Below are 18,192 nucleotides of genomic sequence, written 5' to 3'. Positions count from 1 at the left end.
AGGTCCCGAGGACTACCTGATACCTCCACTGTCCTGCACCTGGGACACAGCCTGCCTCATTTCCTCCACAGACACTCAGCTCTCCCTTCCCCACCAGGCTGCTGTGGCACAGAGTCTGGGTCAGAGAGATACAGATAAGGAATGGTGCCATCTTGGCTGAGATATAATCCACATCAGACTGAGATGGGACTGCCAGATTAGTAAAACTGACAATAGCAACATACTTCTTTGTCTCTGGAGCCAAGGCCCCACATTCAGCATTTCCAAACCGATGCTTATGATTTCCACAGTTAATTAATGGCTCCTGTTCTGAACACATGCAGCTCTTTGCCTTAGTCCCCTGTCTCTGGCCTATTATCATTATTTTCCCTAATATTACCTTCCTACACGGCAATTCTTTCCTGTGTAATAGCTTAATTGGTGAATTCTTCCATTTTTATTCACAAACATAATGGAGAAAATCAAGATTTCAGTAAAAGGCATCAAATTTTATTTTCAAATTTAAAATGAACGTGACATAATGAACTAGCGCCTCTGCCTGATATACTTTCATGAGAACACAAAACACAATTAAAATTAATCTTTGGTACAAAATACCTTGTAACTAATTTTCTTTTTTTAAATGCTCAGTAAGAATAGAATTATTTGCTTTAATATCCCTCTCATGGAGATCTTCTACAGCTTTTTACTTGTAAATCAAATACACAGGTTTTTAAAAAATTATCTTTTACCATCATGTAAAGCTAGAAGAAATATGTATGTATGAATATTACATCAATATTTGACATATGTAAATGAACAGGAAGGCATCTTCCCGATAACCTCTTACAGAGAGACTTTTTGAGATAACCAACAGGAGAGACATTTTCTTCCTGCAGAAGGTTTGGACGATTAAAATGTCATTCTTGAAACCTACATATTCTCAGGATCAACTCTTTCAGCTTATTTCTTATATATTTCAAAATAGAACACTTAAAGATGCCTCAGTGTTGTGGATTCACTACAGTGAGCTCCAGGTCTCTGCATCCAGCAGGGTATAGGGCTGCTGTAGGACACAGAACTGGAGTTCTCTCTGAAGTTATCGAGCTCCCCCCGGTTATCAAACTCCACACCTCCCGTTATCAGACTGCCCCCCGTTATCAGACTCCTCCGCTCCCACGGCGCGTCCCGGGGCTCTCCACGCGCGGCCCCGCGGCGCCCCCTGCGGGCCGGAGCGCTGCTGTGCGGCCCGAGCGCCGGGAGCTCCAGGGCGCGGCGGAACCCGCCGCCCTGCGCCGGAACACCGCACTGCCGCCGCACCTGCACCTCCGCCGAAACGCCCCAGCACCGCTCCTGTCCATGACGGGGGCGCATTTCACAGACCATCTCATCCCACCCCGCTGCTCTGGACAGGGACACCTTCCACTGCACCAGGTTGCTCCAAGCCTCATCTAACCTGACCATGAACTCTTCCAGGTTTGGGGTACATCAAAGCCTGTCATATTTAAGGATCACCCGAAACTCACATATTTAAAAGATGCCATGTCCTCCTAAGAAAATTCTCATCAAGTTCACAAATAAAATTGACTGAGAGGAAAAGAGAAGCCTGCGTCCCCTAATGCAGCACCTTGGCTGCTGACAGCAGCTGCAGCCACCATCAGCATAACTTTGTCTCTCAGTCCCTAACACTGCTAACTCAGGCCTCCATGTCTGCTTTAGTTTAGGCAGTGTTACTTTGGTAAGACTCACCTGTCCTGCCCATATTCAATGCTGGCAGAAAGTGGGACATGGGCATAGCACTACTTAGAGTAAAAATTACTTCCGTCTTTTCAGAGACCACATTTCTGTTCCTGGCCAGCACCAGTTTGCTGCTCAAGTACAGCAGATTTCCACTTCTCATAAGGAAAGTCAAAGCATTCTCATAGTTGTAAAATATTTGAACATGCCCCAGTAAAATATCCTTCCTTCCTGCACACCATTTGGAACTGGGAGATTAGATTAGCTCTTCTATTCAGGACTTCCACCTGCAAACTGCACAAGGCAGATAAACACACTCAGTGGTGCCACAACCCTGCCTGACCCTAGCACCCTGGCAGAGTGTCATGGTATCACTCAGCGTCTCTCCTTTCTACCACCCACTTCCTATATGGGCTACTGGAAAGGAAAAGCCCAAGTTTTATTATTTTAACATTAATTTCCAACTAAATTACACTTAAAATTTCTATATAACTTTCAGAAAGCACTCACAACAACTTTGCAAAAAGGATTACAAATAAGATATATATCACAGTCAAATCTACAATTAGAAGTGACTTAAAATGTTTTTGAGTTGCCATGGGATTTGATATTAGCATAGTAACTATTATAGACAGTGTTGGTAGAGTGAACAACAGCAAACAAAGCATTATCTTTAACTTTGGTGACATCCCCACCGTTAAAGACAATGGGGATAAAGAGTTCCTTAGTATACCAAGGAATTTAATTACAGAATTTCCTTTTGTGGTTTTGCAATTCACCCCGTGGGCATGGCCAGGCTGATAAGGGTTTTTTGCCTTTTCCAAACTGTTCAGACACAGCACCTACTGTTAAAAAGAAAACGTAACAGAATTGAGCAAGACCAGCTCAACAAGCAAATCACAAGCTTTAGCCAAGCTCAACACAGCACTTATGTAGGCAGTGTCAAGCATAAACTCCAATCACTGTGCAGCCTCGCACAGAAGGATGAAGCTCAGAGCTTGACTCCACAAAACATGAAAGATATGGAAATGGTCTGGATGTGTTTAACAGGTCCTAAGGTTCAGTAGTAACCTAGACTGAAGCATGTGGGCTCCTGCTCATCCATGCCTGACAGAACAGTTCTGCAACAGGTAATGCTCCTGCCATTCTAATAAGAAGCACTGACAATTTCACAGCGGCCCACAAAAGCATATAGAATAATCCTCTGATAAAATATAACTGAAGGCTAATTTCTCAACAATCCAAGTCTGCTGACTTCCTACATCTACTCATAGCAAAACCTTCTGCAGTCACAGCCAAATCTTACAAGTAAGGGTGCATGGCACACAAGAGTGTGCAGTGCCTGCCGCTCCCTGACTTGAGCCCATCACCTCCCACTTCAACGTCCTAGTGAGCAGGTACAGAGCACATGAAGCAAACAAAACATTAATTACTCTTCCTAAGTGTCATAAATCTGAATACTAGGAAAAAAATAAAGAAAGGAAAGCAGAGCAGGGATTTCTGCCACAAGAGCAATGCCAGCACAGTGACACAGGTGGCATCAAGGCATGGGCACAGCCCTGTGCTGTGCAACATCTATAACCTGACAGGGCAGAGGAGCCCCAGAACCACTGGCACACATCCAACACCAAGAGGAACAAGCTGTGTCACAAGAGGGGGTGGTACCAGCAAGGCAAACAATGAAGGAAGACAGGAATCAGAAAACAGTTATATTGCTTGACTACAAATCCTGTTACATAGGTCTTGTCATTATTAAATCACAACTTTCCCATTCTATGCATTGTTTCTCTGTTCCTTGTAACTTGTATAGACCATATGTTCACAACAGATGGATAAATGCTGTAGCTCAGTGACATTTTTCTAATTATAGATGGATTTATGAAATTCTTAAACAATTTTGAAGGAAATACTCCCTGCTAAGGGAAGGTGAGTCAGTGTAGCTTCACTGTAGCAGCAAACACCAAAACCAAGGAAGTGAAATGGGTGTGGTTTTACAAAAGGTCAAAAATTTATTTAAAAGATATCACAAAAAGCTGAAGGAGACAAATAGGCAAAGTGTTGAGAAAGTAAGCACAAAACAACAAAAAAATTTAAGTGAAAGGTGTAGAGACAATCCATACAGGCTTGGTTGAACCGGGGGTCCAGACGACTCCCAGCCCTGATGATTGAGCACTATCTGCCAGACACTTTAAAAAAACTATTTCTATTTCTTAAGCTTCATTATGTAATTTAGTCTCAGTGGGGTTAAATAAAATAGGAGAATTTAGGGTTAAAGTAACACTGTGTGAAACAGCTTCAGATACCTCATAACTTAAAAGACAGTGTTAAAAGTTTGAATTTACATCAAACTCTGTTTAAGTTTTAATTTAAACTTCTGTTGCTGGATTTGGGTAAAAACTCAAAAAAACCTTAACAGCTTTCCCTAAAATTCTCCTGAAACAAAGACTGTGAGTTCAGTTACAATTAGGAGAGAGGCAGTACACAAATACACTTGAAGCTATTATGAGGACTGTCAATGGCTTGATCAACTGCAAAGTTAACCAGCCCAGGAGAGTGCATGTTTTTCACAACTACTTTATTACTATCTCTGTTGTTTCAACAGCTGGCAAGAAGCAAAAGCTTCAGATACAGCTCCAGGCAGACTCCTTCAATGTTCCATGCAAGAGGAAACAACTCTTTTAAGTATATCCAGCCTTCATAGGCTTCACACCTTGCTATTAAGGGCTATTTGTCAGGGGACTCTCTGAACCAGTGTCTTGAAAAAGCTAAAATTAGCCAATCAGAAAGCTAGTCTTTCAAAAAGCAAACAAAAAAATCCCATCGAACTCCAAGAATGCTTCAACTAAACTGATCTGGAAAAGGGGAGAAATGCTAAGACAAACGCTGCCTCTTGATATCATCAATAAGCTGATACACGCAACTTTGCAAGAACATGTCACAGAATGGAGACTGTAATTTCACTGAATGCTTTTCCCATATAAGCAGGACAAACTGGAGGAGACAGCAGTGATCCCTCATGAGCAGAGCAGCCAGACTGATCTAAATCACATACACGCAACCCAGCACTGAGGGGCTGGACAGTTGCGCAGGCTGCAGCCTATGCTCCCAGAGCCTTCACAGCCTAAAAGACCAAGAGCACCACCCACTCAAACCAGAATTATTTGCTTTTATAAAATACACAAGAAAATGAGAGGAATTAAAAAAAATCTAGGTAAATGGAAGGTTTTGTTGCAGGAACTAGCTAACAGTTGCTAAGGAGGGCTACTCTGGCTGCTCGGCCCATCACTCCTTGTTTGACCGCGGTGTGCCGTCAAAAACAACCTAGTGTGTTTCAAAAGTAGCTCTCATTTCCCTGATCTAATACATATAAAATCAGCCACCTGCCATGTGAGAAAATGACTAATGCTTGCATCTTTTAAGCTCTTTGCTTCACCACTGAAGAAGCTTTTGAACACAGCACCATTTGAATTTGCTGAAAGAAACCTGCTTTTCAAAACAAGATTTCAAAGGGCTTAAGAAAACATACGAGATGATAAAGATCAAAGGTAAATCTGAGTAACTTACTGCTGCTGCTGCGGCCTCCTCTCCACCTACATAGATAGAAGAAGCAATCTCCATCACAGACAAGTTTGTGGGAGCATCTGTAGTGGATGATGATCTGGGCCGACCCGATTGAATATCCTGAGCAGACCTTCTGTTGATCTGCGGGCTTCCTTTTGGGGCATCTCCCTTGCCCCACCTGCTGTGCAGGCTGGTCCCTCTCTTCATTTTGGGTGGCACTCTGATCTGCTGAAGCACCCGGTTCAGAGCTGTGGGGTGGGTGGAGACACCATCAATTTCAGCACAGACGCTTTGACTTTCCAAATCCAGGTCAGGCTCCAGCTCAGCCTGAGCTTGCTGGACATCATGCGGAGAAACCGATGACCTCCTGCGCTGATGCTGGAACAGGTGCTTCAAGCCTTGACCAATGACATTAATGTTCTCCAAAGCATTATGCGTTATTTTGGATAATTTTTGCTCTGATTCATGTTGTTTTTTGGTCTCTTGATCTTGGGATTTGCCTCCAGGATCAGGGTCGTCAGACAACTGTTCAGTGCCAGACGGCTCCATTGATGACACCCAACAAGTTTATTTGACTATTCATACATAAATGCGTCCCCTTTCTTTAAAAGGCTTGTGTTTATTTTGAAAATGCCAAGATTGCCAGCCAATTAGGTGTGTAATTGCTTCAAGAGTGACTACACATGCAGCTGTGCCACGGTGATCTCATGCTTATCTAATGTTAAACAAAAGAGTAGTCATTATTATACATCCATGCAGCAAGTGTGAGTTAAAAATCCAATGCACAAAACATGCCGTTAACAAAATAAAATGCATCAGTCCTTGGAGTACCCCTCCACGTGGCATTAGTTGCATTTAGGCTGTATGGAGAAGCTGAAGCTTGTGTGAGACAAGTCACTCATTGCCTGGGGGGAGAAGCCCAGCTCAGAAGGTGCAGGAAAGCAAGAAAGGTAAAAAAGCTGTTCAAAAGGGGGAAAAGCAAGAAGAAACCAGTGGGGTTTTGTTTATTAAGAACAAGCCCATAATAACATTTAACAGAACATGAGGTTAAACTTCTGAAGATCATGTTAGTCACTTTGGTATAATTAATTCTGCTCTTTGATAAAGATCTGATACTATGACCCTAACTTAACAGTATTTAATACATGCAAAAACCCAGAACATTTCCGAATGAGTTATTAATTTCCAAATAGAGAGAAATGGCTTATTACAGCCAGCATCCACTGATGGCACTGGAAACTACATATGAAAATGTGTCTTCAAGCAACAACAGGCAAGCAAAATACTTTCAATTGGCATACTCTTGTCCATAGCACTCAGAGGAAACAAGAATGCCTTTTGAAAAGTGGATTAAGCAACCAATCTGCAAGGGATCAGCACCAGGTATGTGCAGTACAGCCTCTGGCACAGGAACTGAGCAGCTGTTCTTGGAGAGCTCAACCAGAGTCATTCTCTGGGCTCAGGCAGGACTGGATTATAAAACAGTGCAGCTCAGCACTTGTACAACAACTACAGGAGAAGGTCAGCAAAGACGTGGGGAAGGAAGGGAGGAAGGAAGGAAGGACAGAGTAACTGAAAGAGTTTTACATCAGCACCATGAGATCACATGCTTAGAAGCTGACCACTGTTTTCTGCAGGAGAAAACTCTGATTAGGCTTCTATAACTCCAGAAACCAGCTCACAGAGGTCTACCTCAATCTTGGCAGCAAGCAGTTTGTGCTTTAGAAAAGAATTATTTGAAACCCAGCTTATTTAGGATTTGAGAGTGTTCATTTCTATGTTAAAACAGCTGCAGAAACATAATGCATTGAGTTTACAATTGGAGTGCTCTCAATTTTGTGCACTTGAAGCCTAACACAATGGGTTAAACAGATATTCCAAAATGCTTTCCAAACTGCCATCCAAAAATACCAGAAGAGCTGCCTCTCTCTCTCTTTTTTCCAAGTGTCACTGCTATCAGTTGGAGGCAGGAAGAAACTCAGTACTTACAGAAAGCAGAACACTGGAATCATGCAGGATTTTATCTCACTACTTTGAAGATGCTATAACCATTGAGTATAAATATACTGGCCAGTTTAATCAGTAACACATCAAATGCAAAGGAATAAATTACATCCAAGAAAAATATATTTACCCACATTCATGCAGCAATTGTGTGGCAGAAGAAAATAAGATGTGCCAATGACATACTTATGTATTTAACACTTTCTTAAATGAATTCAAGTGCCTTTATGTCTAGTGGTATGCTTTGACATTTGAGCTTGCACTTTCTTAATCTTTTTTTTCCCCCCTCACATAACAGATTTTGCAGAAAGACTACAGGTCTCCACTCAATCTATGTTTTGGGACAAAAAATTGCAAAACTAGATGCTCATTTTTAACCAACAGATCAAATAGTTTAGTGAACAAAACTCATCATCTAAAAAAGCAAAAGTCTCAAAACTATTTGGTGTTCATAATTGCCTTTTCCATTTTAGCTAATTCACTCAGCATTTATTTTTCAATCAGGATTAACTGAAGAACTGCAGCTCTTATCTAAGATGACCAGTATACTCTCCAGCCAGGATCTCTCTGATCCCTGCATACTCTCTAGCCACAGTATCACTGATAATGCTGTTGATCTTAAAGAACACCACTTGAATCTAACTGGAGTTCCATGCATTATCTGCTAGAAAAAATTAGCCTGTTTAAATTAACCCTATGGCAATTTACAAACCAACCTGAAACAAACCAGCCCACGGTGAGCTCACAAAGGCATGGTCACCCTGTGCATTCTGAGACAGATTTCTGAAATTATATGGCCTCTGAGAGGCTCATAATGAGAGCTTTACGGTAATCTCCTATTTCTATTTCCATAGGTTCAGTCTGTTACGAGCCTGAAATGAGCTTTGCAAATTACACATCTGGTATGAAGATCCTTACAACTGCTTATTTGTTCTAGTATCTACTTTTGTGGAAAAAAAAATACTCATAAGTGTGAAGAACTGTGAATCTTCAGAATTAACTGGCACACTTATTTGCATTAAGATTCAACATTTGTGCTCACTTTTGTTTTCTCTACTTACAACCACCTTTATACTCTGTAAGTGGGAGGAAACAATATTTTATAGCACAAAGTTCAAAAGCATACATTTCTTATTTGTACAAGAATATCCTACATCAGGAACAAAATTCACAGTTCCATATACAGGCAACTGAGCAGATATTATAACATTATTACATCCCAGAACATTCTAATACAATCCTTCATTTGTGGAATTATTTCCCAGGAGACCCAGGAAACAAAACGGTTGAAAAGGAAAAACTGGCAAAACCAACATTAGAAAACAGTGAAAGGATAAACTTGTACTTGCCTCCATCATTTGCCCTTTAGCATGGCTGACCCACAGCAGTCCCTCCACTGAACAGAACTGCAAAAGAAATTGAGTATGAGATAAAATTCTGGAAATGGGAAGAAAGATATATATATAAACAACAGTGAGAGCATGATTCCAACTTTTAATTTGTTTGAGGGGGTTTCTTGTAATTTTTTTTCCATTGAAATGCAAGTGCCCCTTGAAGCTGTCCTATTTTAAACTCTTTCAAATAACCGAAGGGATACAAACATGACTGAAGTTAAAACTGAACCTTATAGAGTTAATCAAGAAGTTCTTGTGAAGGAGCATTTTCTCTTGGAGTTTATGGCCACCATCACATGCTGACAGCAGAGGAAGACGCCAGGGCTCCAGCCTGCAAGGTCAGTCTGCACCATACAGATTTTATTTCCTTCTCCTTTTTAGTCATTCAACACTCCCAGCACAGGCCAAACAGCTGGCTCTTGTTTACCTGGCGTTCACCTCACAGGAGGTAAAAGCCGTGAGCACTCAGACACATTTGCAGCAGGCAGCTGCTGAACCCTGGCAGCTCCTGCGTGTACACTTGTGCCAAGTGTGCACCAAAAGCCAAAGGCCGGGGGCACATAGGCACAGCTGAGAGCACACACAGTGACTGCATTTCTCTAGACAGCTTCATGGGCTGCTCTCAAACACAGCCAGATCACCCAGATTTTCCAAAGATGATAATTAATTCAACCAGTTCTTGAAAACAGGGAGTACACTATGCTCCAGAAGAACACTACAAGAACTCCGCAAAACTGGACTATTTTGACTGTTTTATTCCACATCAGATTCCCACCTCCGAGACAGTAAGAGAGGAAGAAAGGATTACTCAGATCCTCTGAAGTGGAATGCTAGAAAATGAAGAAAACGATGACAGCAAATATTAAGGACTTAGAAAAAAATGAATGAACACATTTTTGAAAAAGATCTTCACACAGAAGATATCCCACTTCTATACTAGCATGAGTGGAGACCTAAGCACAATGTGTGAAGTACTGGTCACGTGAGGTGTCACTAACAGAATTTCAGTCACTCTATTTGTTGCCTTTTTTAAAAAGTTTTATTTTTTATTTATAGTAACTGTAAGAGCTTTTGTCAACAAGGTCTTCAGAGATATGAAAGACGACCTACAGCACTACAGAACCTACAGATCAGCAGCTGCTTTTGGCCCAAATTGTTTCACAGTTGCCCTAGTCCAGAGTCTGTGTCCCTTCGTGCCCAAAGGTGGGCACCGACAGGCATGACTTTGTTACTGGTGTAACACTTTGGGATAAGGTTAAAGAGAGGAAGTAGACACAAAGGGTACACCTTGTGTCTACTTCAAATTTACTTCAAAACGGTGTTATTAGAAACTTCCTGTCTGATGCTAGGGCCATAACAGCCACAGAAACAGGAACTCCCGTAAGCTTCAGCGAGGGCTCATCAGAACACATGTGATTTCACTTCCACAGTTCAAATACTGCAGGTTGCAAAGAGAGAAACTACCTCCCATAAAGGAAAAGACTGAAGAAGTGTTAAGCAAATATTCAAAACAATAGGTCTTCCACAAAGAAAATAATGGATTTAATTCCTTGAAGCATCTCAAATATTTTTGTAGTCAGTTGCACTGTTACTATTGACTTTTCCTATTAACATTCACATTATCTGGATGTGATTCTTTAGTCTCTGGAAAGAGATTAGGCTATAGCAAGAATTTTGGCAGGATCTTTTCAGGAGAGGAAGGGGTGTAGGGGAGAGATCAAAGCTGCTCTTATCTCCTCACTGCCAGTCTGCCAAGAGACACTGCCACTTTCTGGTGTCAAAGTTGACTCAAATGTCAGGAACAAGAGAACCACAAAGTGGAAATACAGGTATTTTCATTCCACTTCCAAGGGAAGACAAGAGGTTATACTACAGCTATTACTGGCATTAAAGAGAGACTTCTAAGCATGCTAGTAATACAAAGAAAAGAAGAGATGGCCTCTCATTTTAACTCCTAGCAGAATTATCTGTGATAATGCCAGGAGAGAAGCTGGCAAGATTTAGCAACTCTGGTTCTAAAAGAAAGGTTTATTCCAGGCTTGCAAATGTAAGGAGGTTAAAACAAGTTAAATCAGCAGGCTTGTAAAGAAAGAGATCATCTACCATCAATCTACACCCCACACTATGTGTGATTTTAACATGTGCTTTTAGCCCTGAATTTTGGAAAGTATCGTATTTACAATGACTTGTGAAAGAAGAAAGTAGAACTAACCTCGCAGAGAGTGGTAAATCCTCCCCCTGATGACTCAAAACCAGCTTTTTCTACCAGTATTGTTCAAAAGATGACACAAATCTGGCAAGACAGAAATTCCAACCAGAAGTTGATAGTCATCACTAATGCTCTGATCGTTTATGCTGCTCAACCACTGACAGCTTCATCTTGCTCTTCAGAAAACTCTCCCTCCTGACCCTTCCTCAAGACTGCTAGTCTAGGGAGCTTTTACTTAAGTGCAACTCTTAACAAGTTGTATAAGAATAGTGGCCTTAATCTGGGCCTGGCTTGTTTACATGGCCTTTTCTAATCAAGCATTAGCACATTCTTCCCTGCAGAACTACAAACAAGATGTTCATCATGTTGCCCATCAAACACTGCTTGAAGTCCTGCAGTCAGCACTTGCATGGGAGAACCTATGAGTAAAAGACTACCCCATCCACACCTCCTCACCTGTTCTCAGGGTTAAACACCTGCTATCAGCTGCCAACAGAAACAGGAGACATGCATAAGGTGTTTTTGACAACTCATTACAGCCACTTCTCCCAGTCCCAGGTAGGCTCAAGCAGAGCTTGAGACAGGGAACAATATAACTGCATTCCTGTGTACCCTAACGGGTAGGAACAGCATCAGCCTGGACCGTGTATCTCACAGACCCCGTGTGAGCAGAGCCATGGGCACCTGCCCTGCAGCACAGACAGGCTGCCAGGCCTCTTCTCAGGTGCCAAGGAACCAGCCCAGCACAGCCACAACTCCCCATCCCCTCAGAGCAACACCATTTGGAACAGGACCCATGTTAGCCATCCATCAACTGCTACCACACAGACTTGTGCATTCCCCGCTTTGCTCACTTTTTGGACTTCTGCAATACTGATGCACATCTCCTTTTCTTCTCTTTTATTTCCTTTTCTTCTATTAGATCTTTTTATGCATTTTAGAGACCCATACACAAACTGCACAAACACAGCACAGCAAAGCAGCCACTCACAAATATGCTGCTCTTCAATATCCACCTCCACATCCAGCTGCACAGAGACAGTAATTTGGTATAAAGAAATTTGGCTCTACTACTTTGTTGCCAATGGGAATCAAGTACTTATGCATTTAAAACCTCAGCCAAAATCAGAATGTTTCCTCCCACATTCATGGCAGAGTCCACATTAAAAAAATCCACAAATCTTTACCCAAATCAGCACAAAAATGGAGCAGTCTTATTTGAAATAAGGCTGAATTTCAGCTACCACTGACAAGGTGCAGGTGAAGTAACCACAGCCAAAACCAAGATCCAAGCTCATGGCTACTTACAGAGCCGTTTGCTTGCTGCAGAGCAGCTCAGCAGCTGGTGCAGCCCCCAGTACAGCACGGGTGCTTACACAACACAGCTGCATGGGGCGGGCCCTCCTCCCGTGCACAGCTCCCCATCTGCCTTTGTCCAACCTCGCCAGGTTCCTGCCTGCCTATTCCTCAAGCCTACCCAGGTGCCTCTCAATGGCAACACAATCATCAGGTCTATCAAATTCCCATCTTGCACCACTATAAAAGTCTTCATTTGGCCCTATTAATATTTTATTAATAAAGAGATTGTACAGTACTGGACCCAGTACTTCTCCCACAGACTGGAATTGCACCTGAAGCATTTAAAGGACTTCAGTAAACCAGAACCAAAACTTTCAGCACAACTAAACCAGCTGAGAACTAACTCTTGCAGCAAAAGCATGACCAGCATGAGAACTGCTCTGAAAAGCAGCAAGCAGCCACTGATACAGCCTCCCCCTCTGCTCCTCTTACCACAGGATGCTCTGCAGCCCAAGCAGTCAAACGTCTCACAGGTATCCAATACGAACTAACCAAGCTCCTCTGTAATGCAAAGGCTCAAATACACATAGTATCTTCCTCCATAAAGCATTTAACAAAGCATTAGCAACCAGAGCTAGAGGCTATTGCACCTGAAAGCAAGCACAGGCAAGGACCACAGCCCCATGCACTTTGGAGGGACTGGCTTTCACCTACAGAGCTTTTGCCTAACTAGTCAGTCACCATCACTGGCCTGAATGAGCGAAGTTCAGTCTTAAATTCTGACCCAAAGTCGCCCTTGGTGCATTTCTCCCATTTTAACTGCTATTCAACCTCAGGATCACAGCAAGAACACTCACTGTTTCTCACAGACAAGTGACACTACCCCTTATGACCATGACCCACTAAAGCATGAGATGCTTGTTCAGCAGGCAGTGATTTACAAACATGGAGTGCTACGGGTGCAGCACTCCCAGTGATCCCAGAAAAGGTCACAGTCCTTTTGCTCAAAACTAGTACAACTGGGAATCACGAAAAACACATTTATTTGCCTTCAGGATAATCACCATGGTAACTGGCTTCCAGGAAAATAACAGCCAACAGCCTCAGTACAAAGGGATATGGGATCATATCCCATACAAAGTACTATGGGATTTGTTAAGGACACCATCAGCTCACACAAATCCAAAATATACTGAAATTTGCCAAATTTATGCCTGAAGAAACTTTAAGTAGGTATCTGCAAACTTTCTGTCATAACCCATCCCACCAGCTGAATCAACAGCAGTAGCATTCATCTCAAAACTGCACGGTCTTTTAACATTCTTTGAACTTTTTAGACACCCTGTATAACAGTTTTAATGCAACATTCTCTAAAGTACACAATTTCACCTTTCAGGCCACTTCTTTATATCAAAAGAAAACTTTATCTTATACTCAATCTCCTTGTCACTCTACACTTTAGTTCTCACTTTTAGTTATATGAGTTTGAATAATTAAACTGCAATATTTACATTTTTTATGAAACTGATTTTTTTACAAACTAGGTCAACATCATCCTACAGTTAAGGAAATACAGACTAATACTCTGTTTAGGGATATACGCTCAGGGAGACATGCAATCTATGTATTCTTACAGATATTCAGAGATACTGCAGGAATTGTTCTGTTTTCACAGAATGGCATCTTTTTTGGGAAACGTGCACTATTAAGTGATAGAATTACAGAGATCACAACTTATTTATATACATCAAAAAAATGCACCAAATTGGGTTACAGAATCCACATCCCTGGTACACTGCAGAAAGCACCACTAAGATGGCAATGGGTAGCTCAGCAACCCACTTCACTCCTGGTGTTTTCCTACAGTTTCCATGAAAGCAGCTTACAAGAAACAATGCTCCTCCTTTCTTCCCAGTGCTACTTTTGCACACTGCCACAGCCAAATAACACTGTCTAGGCAGACACACAGAGAAACACAGTTAAAGTGTGCTGCACCAACTTCTGCCCACTCTTAACAGAGAATCTCACCAAGACGCCAATCCCTGGTGCCAGCTCTGCTTGTAGGCAAATGATGGAGAATTCCTTCAGCACATGTAAGGCCCCCTCCCCACCTCAGCACTTGCTGCCCATCACGGTTCACACCAGCACTGCAGCACAGCCCATTCTGCCCTCCCACTACAGGAACACCACCAGGCTGGTTTAAGTCGGACAGGGAGGTAGGTCAGCTCTGTGTCCCTCCAGCATCATCTCAGCCTGAATCACTGGAGCTTATCAACCAAAAGCATGCGTGTTGTCTGCTAAATACATCCTGTACGCAATGTGGCATGATGGATGATTCAGTCAGGTAGCTACTTTCAGCACAATTAGATGTCCTTTTTAAACAAAACCCACTAATGAATGTCTCTTCTGGAAGCCAGAGAGGTGTGTGTTTGGCTGCCTTTCACTGTAACTCACCATTAACTGACAAGACTACCACTGCCTGGAACACTGGAATCTACATCACAGAAGGGATAACCATGTCCAAGTAGTTTACAGAAGGAACAGATGCTATCAGTGCACACTGGCCTCCTCTAAGCCCATACAGAGGCAGTTAGCCAGCTTCCTCATTCCAGGTTTAGAATATGTACAGACAGTTAAAAGCCTTCAGGAAAACACAATGTGCATGCTGGTGACTATCTGTACTGTGGAAACAGCCAAGGTTGTCCATCTCTTGTTACTGGGGTGGAACAAACCTGCACAGCAACGAGGCAAACCCCACCCAGCTCTGCTACTCTTGTACATCACAGGCATATTCTCTAACACACTGCTCCTTTCTGAGTGCAGAGTCACTGTGCCAGCACCTGTGCACAAGAAGGCAAGAAAAATATCTTTCTTTCTTAGCCTTCATTCCAGATGCCTCCCAATTCAAGGCAAGTACTCTGTAACTTCATGTGAACGCTTTATCTAAGCCAATAGAGCAACGACCATGGCCTCCCAGGTGCATTTCAATCACCACTACATGTCTGTCACATGCCTTGAAGAAGAAAATTTCTGCAGAATATGGTGGCATTTAGGATCTGAATGGGTGAGCAGTGAGTACAGCTTTTCTCAAGACAGTCTCTTGATTACTCCCACAGCAAGTTCAACCAAGGTCACCCTCCATACAATGCCAGCTGGGTATTCAGGTGCTCCTACAGCTTCACTGTGTACATGTATAGTCTACTGCTTAAAACCATGCAAAATGGTGCACATCAGCCTAAATCTAGAATATGTACATCTAGTGCTCTCTTTGCCCTAATCAGATGGCCTTTCTTTTCCATGTGCTCTAAGTCATAGCAGCTGTACATACCTCGAAAGTGCTCAGGGTAGCATGTCTCTTTGCATAGATATGCTCACAGTTGTAATCCAAATGTCATCAACAGACGTCTAACTTTAAAAAAATTTAGAAGTATAAATTCCACAGGAAACAGGAAAGTCAGGAGAGGGAAGAAGATATGATTTATCAGCTTCTACATTTGCAGACATCTGCAGTCAGTATTGTAGGTCATTTTCAGAGTAAATCTTGGCAACAAAGCTTCTTTGTAGAGGAGAAAGACCTGCCAAAATTAACATGCATAATAAGAAACACCATTAATACCTGATAAACAATAAAACAGCACACATATTCAGATTCCCTTTCAGAGAAAAGAATTAACTCATTTAAAATACTGGGTTTCTGCTAGCTTTGACATATTTAAAATTAGAAGCAGCCTCTGAAGTTACCTCATACTCTGAATACTTTAACCTAATAAATTATCTCAAGGAGGGAGATCCTCTAAGCATTCAAATAATGTTTGATCATATTAGAGCATGCAACACTATACCATATCACAGATTGCCCTGATTCAGACAAAACTGTCCAGCTCACCAAATGCCTTGATGTTCACTGGGTATTTTCCCACAGAAGTGCTTGTGTGACCACTGTCAGACTGAAGAATTAAGCCGCTCTCCAAAATGAGGGCAAACACCGAGCGTGATGGAACCCAACACAGCATGCACATAAAGTACATACTCAAGGGGTACCTGCATGGCATAAACGTTCAGGAGTGTTGTCAAACTTCTGAACTTCTCAGGTTTGGATTTATAAATAAAATTATTTGGACAATAAAATATAAACTTTTTATGGGGCAGAAACGTTCTGTGTTTGCATTTCACATGGTGTGTCAGATCTAGCTTCCAAATCAAAGTTCTCAATCTTATCTCAATAGAAGTGTTTTGTATTTTTGGTGCATGAGCAAGATTCTTCTCTATAAATAAAAAAGGGTCAACTAGATCTGCATTACCAAAAAATGTGTCTTAAAGTACGAGGACATTACATTTTGCAAAAACATATTTAACTCCGCACAATTGCTTGTTTCCTTCTTTCCTTTTTTTCCTTAACACGCTTGGCTGGAAGAACAATTTTGAGAATTTGGAGCTTAAATTCAAGTCCAAAGAATCAGCTCAATGTGCTGTGACAATATCCAGGGCCTCAACTGCCTACGGGAGTTAAGTACTTTAAGTATTTAATCACAGCAGAATACTGAGTTTCTAGAGGTGCAGCCAACACACGTCTGGCCTGCCACCTTCACATTCCCTTTCATTCAGCCATCTTCACTATTCCAGAGATGCCAGTTTATCCTCTAGGACACACTGTGCCTAGTTCTCAGATTTGCTGACCTTGGAAGGGACCTCTGGATGTCACCTGGGCCACCCAGGGCTCATTGCCTACAAATCACTTTAACAAGTCTCACTATTGAGATACCATCCTGTTCCTGGCCCCAAAGAAGTAACACAAATCCCTGGGAGCTCCAGTCCCCACGGAGAGTGCACGACATCAGTGCCGAGCAGCATTCAGCGTGCCACAGCAACCAGCCTTCACCAGACCTTAGGGGACAGGCACAGCAAAAAACACTCCCTGTATTTCAGGGTTGAGGAGACTCCAGGTCTATCAAGAGGCAACCAACCAGCCAGCTCACCTGAGAAACACCTTCTGCTAGGTGAATCCAGGTGCCAAAGCCCAGCTCTCACTGGCAGACAGCTACAGAACCACCTGAGGAGAACATGCCACACCAGTAAATGTGCCACACCAGTAAATGTGCTGGGGAAGCCAGCAGAGAGGGAAGACTCCTCCTCCAGAGCTCTAAGCAAATATTCCTAGAAACCAAGCCCAAGATATTATCACACCAAGCCTTTTTGAATGATTCAAAAACAATTCTCAGAAAGACCAGAGGAAACACTAACACGAGGTTTGCCTGACTCCAGTGCAGCGACTGTTGCCAGCTCACAGTCAGGCACGAGCCGTTCACATAAGCACTGGAGGAGCTGACCTGACAGATACCACCCATTTCCTGCAGAATGCACCTCTCCAAACACATGGAAATAAAACCTATAGACTTCCAATTATTTCTATTTTGTATTTGAATTAGACATAGGTTTTAATTACAGGAACTTCAGCTATGATTAAATAAGATGTGAGACAACCCAAACCATGACACAGAACTGCTTAGAAAATGAAACTCAGCAATTTTTATGTGGTAAATGGAGGGGGGAACACCAAACTTTATGGAACCTGAAGTTCCAATTTCTTTCTAAAGCAAATTCCACACAAAGTAGATCTTTCTCTGTCTTCAGTTTGTTTCCGTATTTTGGATGGCTTCCAGACCAATTAGGTGGGTTTATCAGGCAGCAGAACTGGATACAGTGGATACAAAGCTCCAACAAACTGTTCATTTGGTGCCAGAACCCTGTGTGGCTGCAGAGTTGCTAAGCAGTGCAAGCTCTGCAAGCTGGGGAGCCCCATTATCCCCAGATGAGAGCAGAAAGAGTCTCCCCTCAGCATCAAGACAGAAGCAGCCCCTCCAGTGAGTACACTGACTCACTGGGCTTTCCTTGCCTCTAGACACTTCCAGATGGACAATTTTTTTTTACCCTAATTTACCCTAAGAGAAGGATCGTGATCAAACACGGAGTCACCTGCCACACGTTAATCTTGAGTAAGAGCCAGTGGTG

At 42.4% G+C, this 18,192-nt stretch overlaps 1 protein-coding gene across 6 annotated transcripts in view; it reads right to left on the bottom strand.

The window, feature by feature from the left end:
- The window catches only part of TMCC1 (transmembrane and coiled-coil domain family 1), a 64,023-nt gene that overhangs the window by 44,637 nt on the left and 1,194 nt on the right, over window positions 1-18,192 (bottom strand). Inside the window, exons 1-4 of one of the 6 annotated variants that reach the window (XM_063411178.1) lie at window positions 17,160-17,233; window positions 15,512-15,758; window positions 8,631-8,687; window positions 5,281-5,525 (exon numbers count right to left, since the gene is read on the bottom strand). In XM_063411178.1, the coding sequence (XP_063267248.1) occupies window positions 5,281-5,484 (204 nt within the window). In that variant the 5' untranslated portion in view covers window positions 5,485-5,525; window positions 8,631-8,687; window positions 15,512-15,758; window positions 17,160-17,233. Of the gene's footprint in view, window positions 1-5,280; window positions 5,989-8,630; window positions 8,688-15,511; window positions 15,759-17,159; window positions 17,234-18,192 lie in introns of those variants that run through there. The other 5 variants (XM_063411177.1, XM_063411181.1, XM_063411179.1 and 2 more) reach the window with 5 other exon arrangements.

This window comes from Prinia subflava, chromosome 14 (genome assembly GCF_021018805.1).
Source record: "Prinia subflava isolate CZ2003 ecotype Zambia chromosome 14, Cam_Psub_1.2, whole genome shotgun sequence".
NCBI classification, from domain to species: Eukaryota; Metazoa; Chordata; class Aves; order Passeriformes; family Cisticolidae; genus Prinia; species Prinia subflava.
Note: the sequence above shows the minus strand (reverse complement) of the source record. Positions and strands in the feature narration are given on the sequence as shown.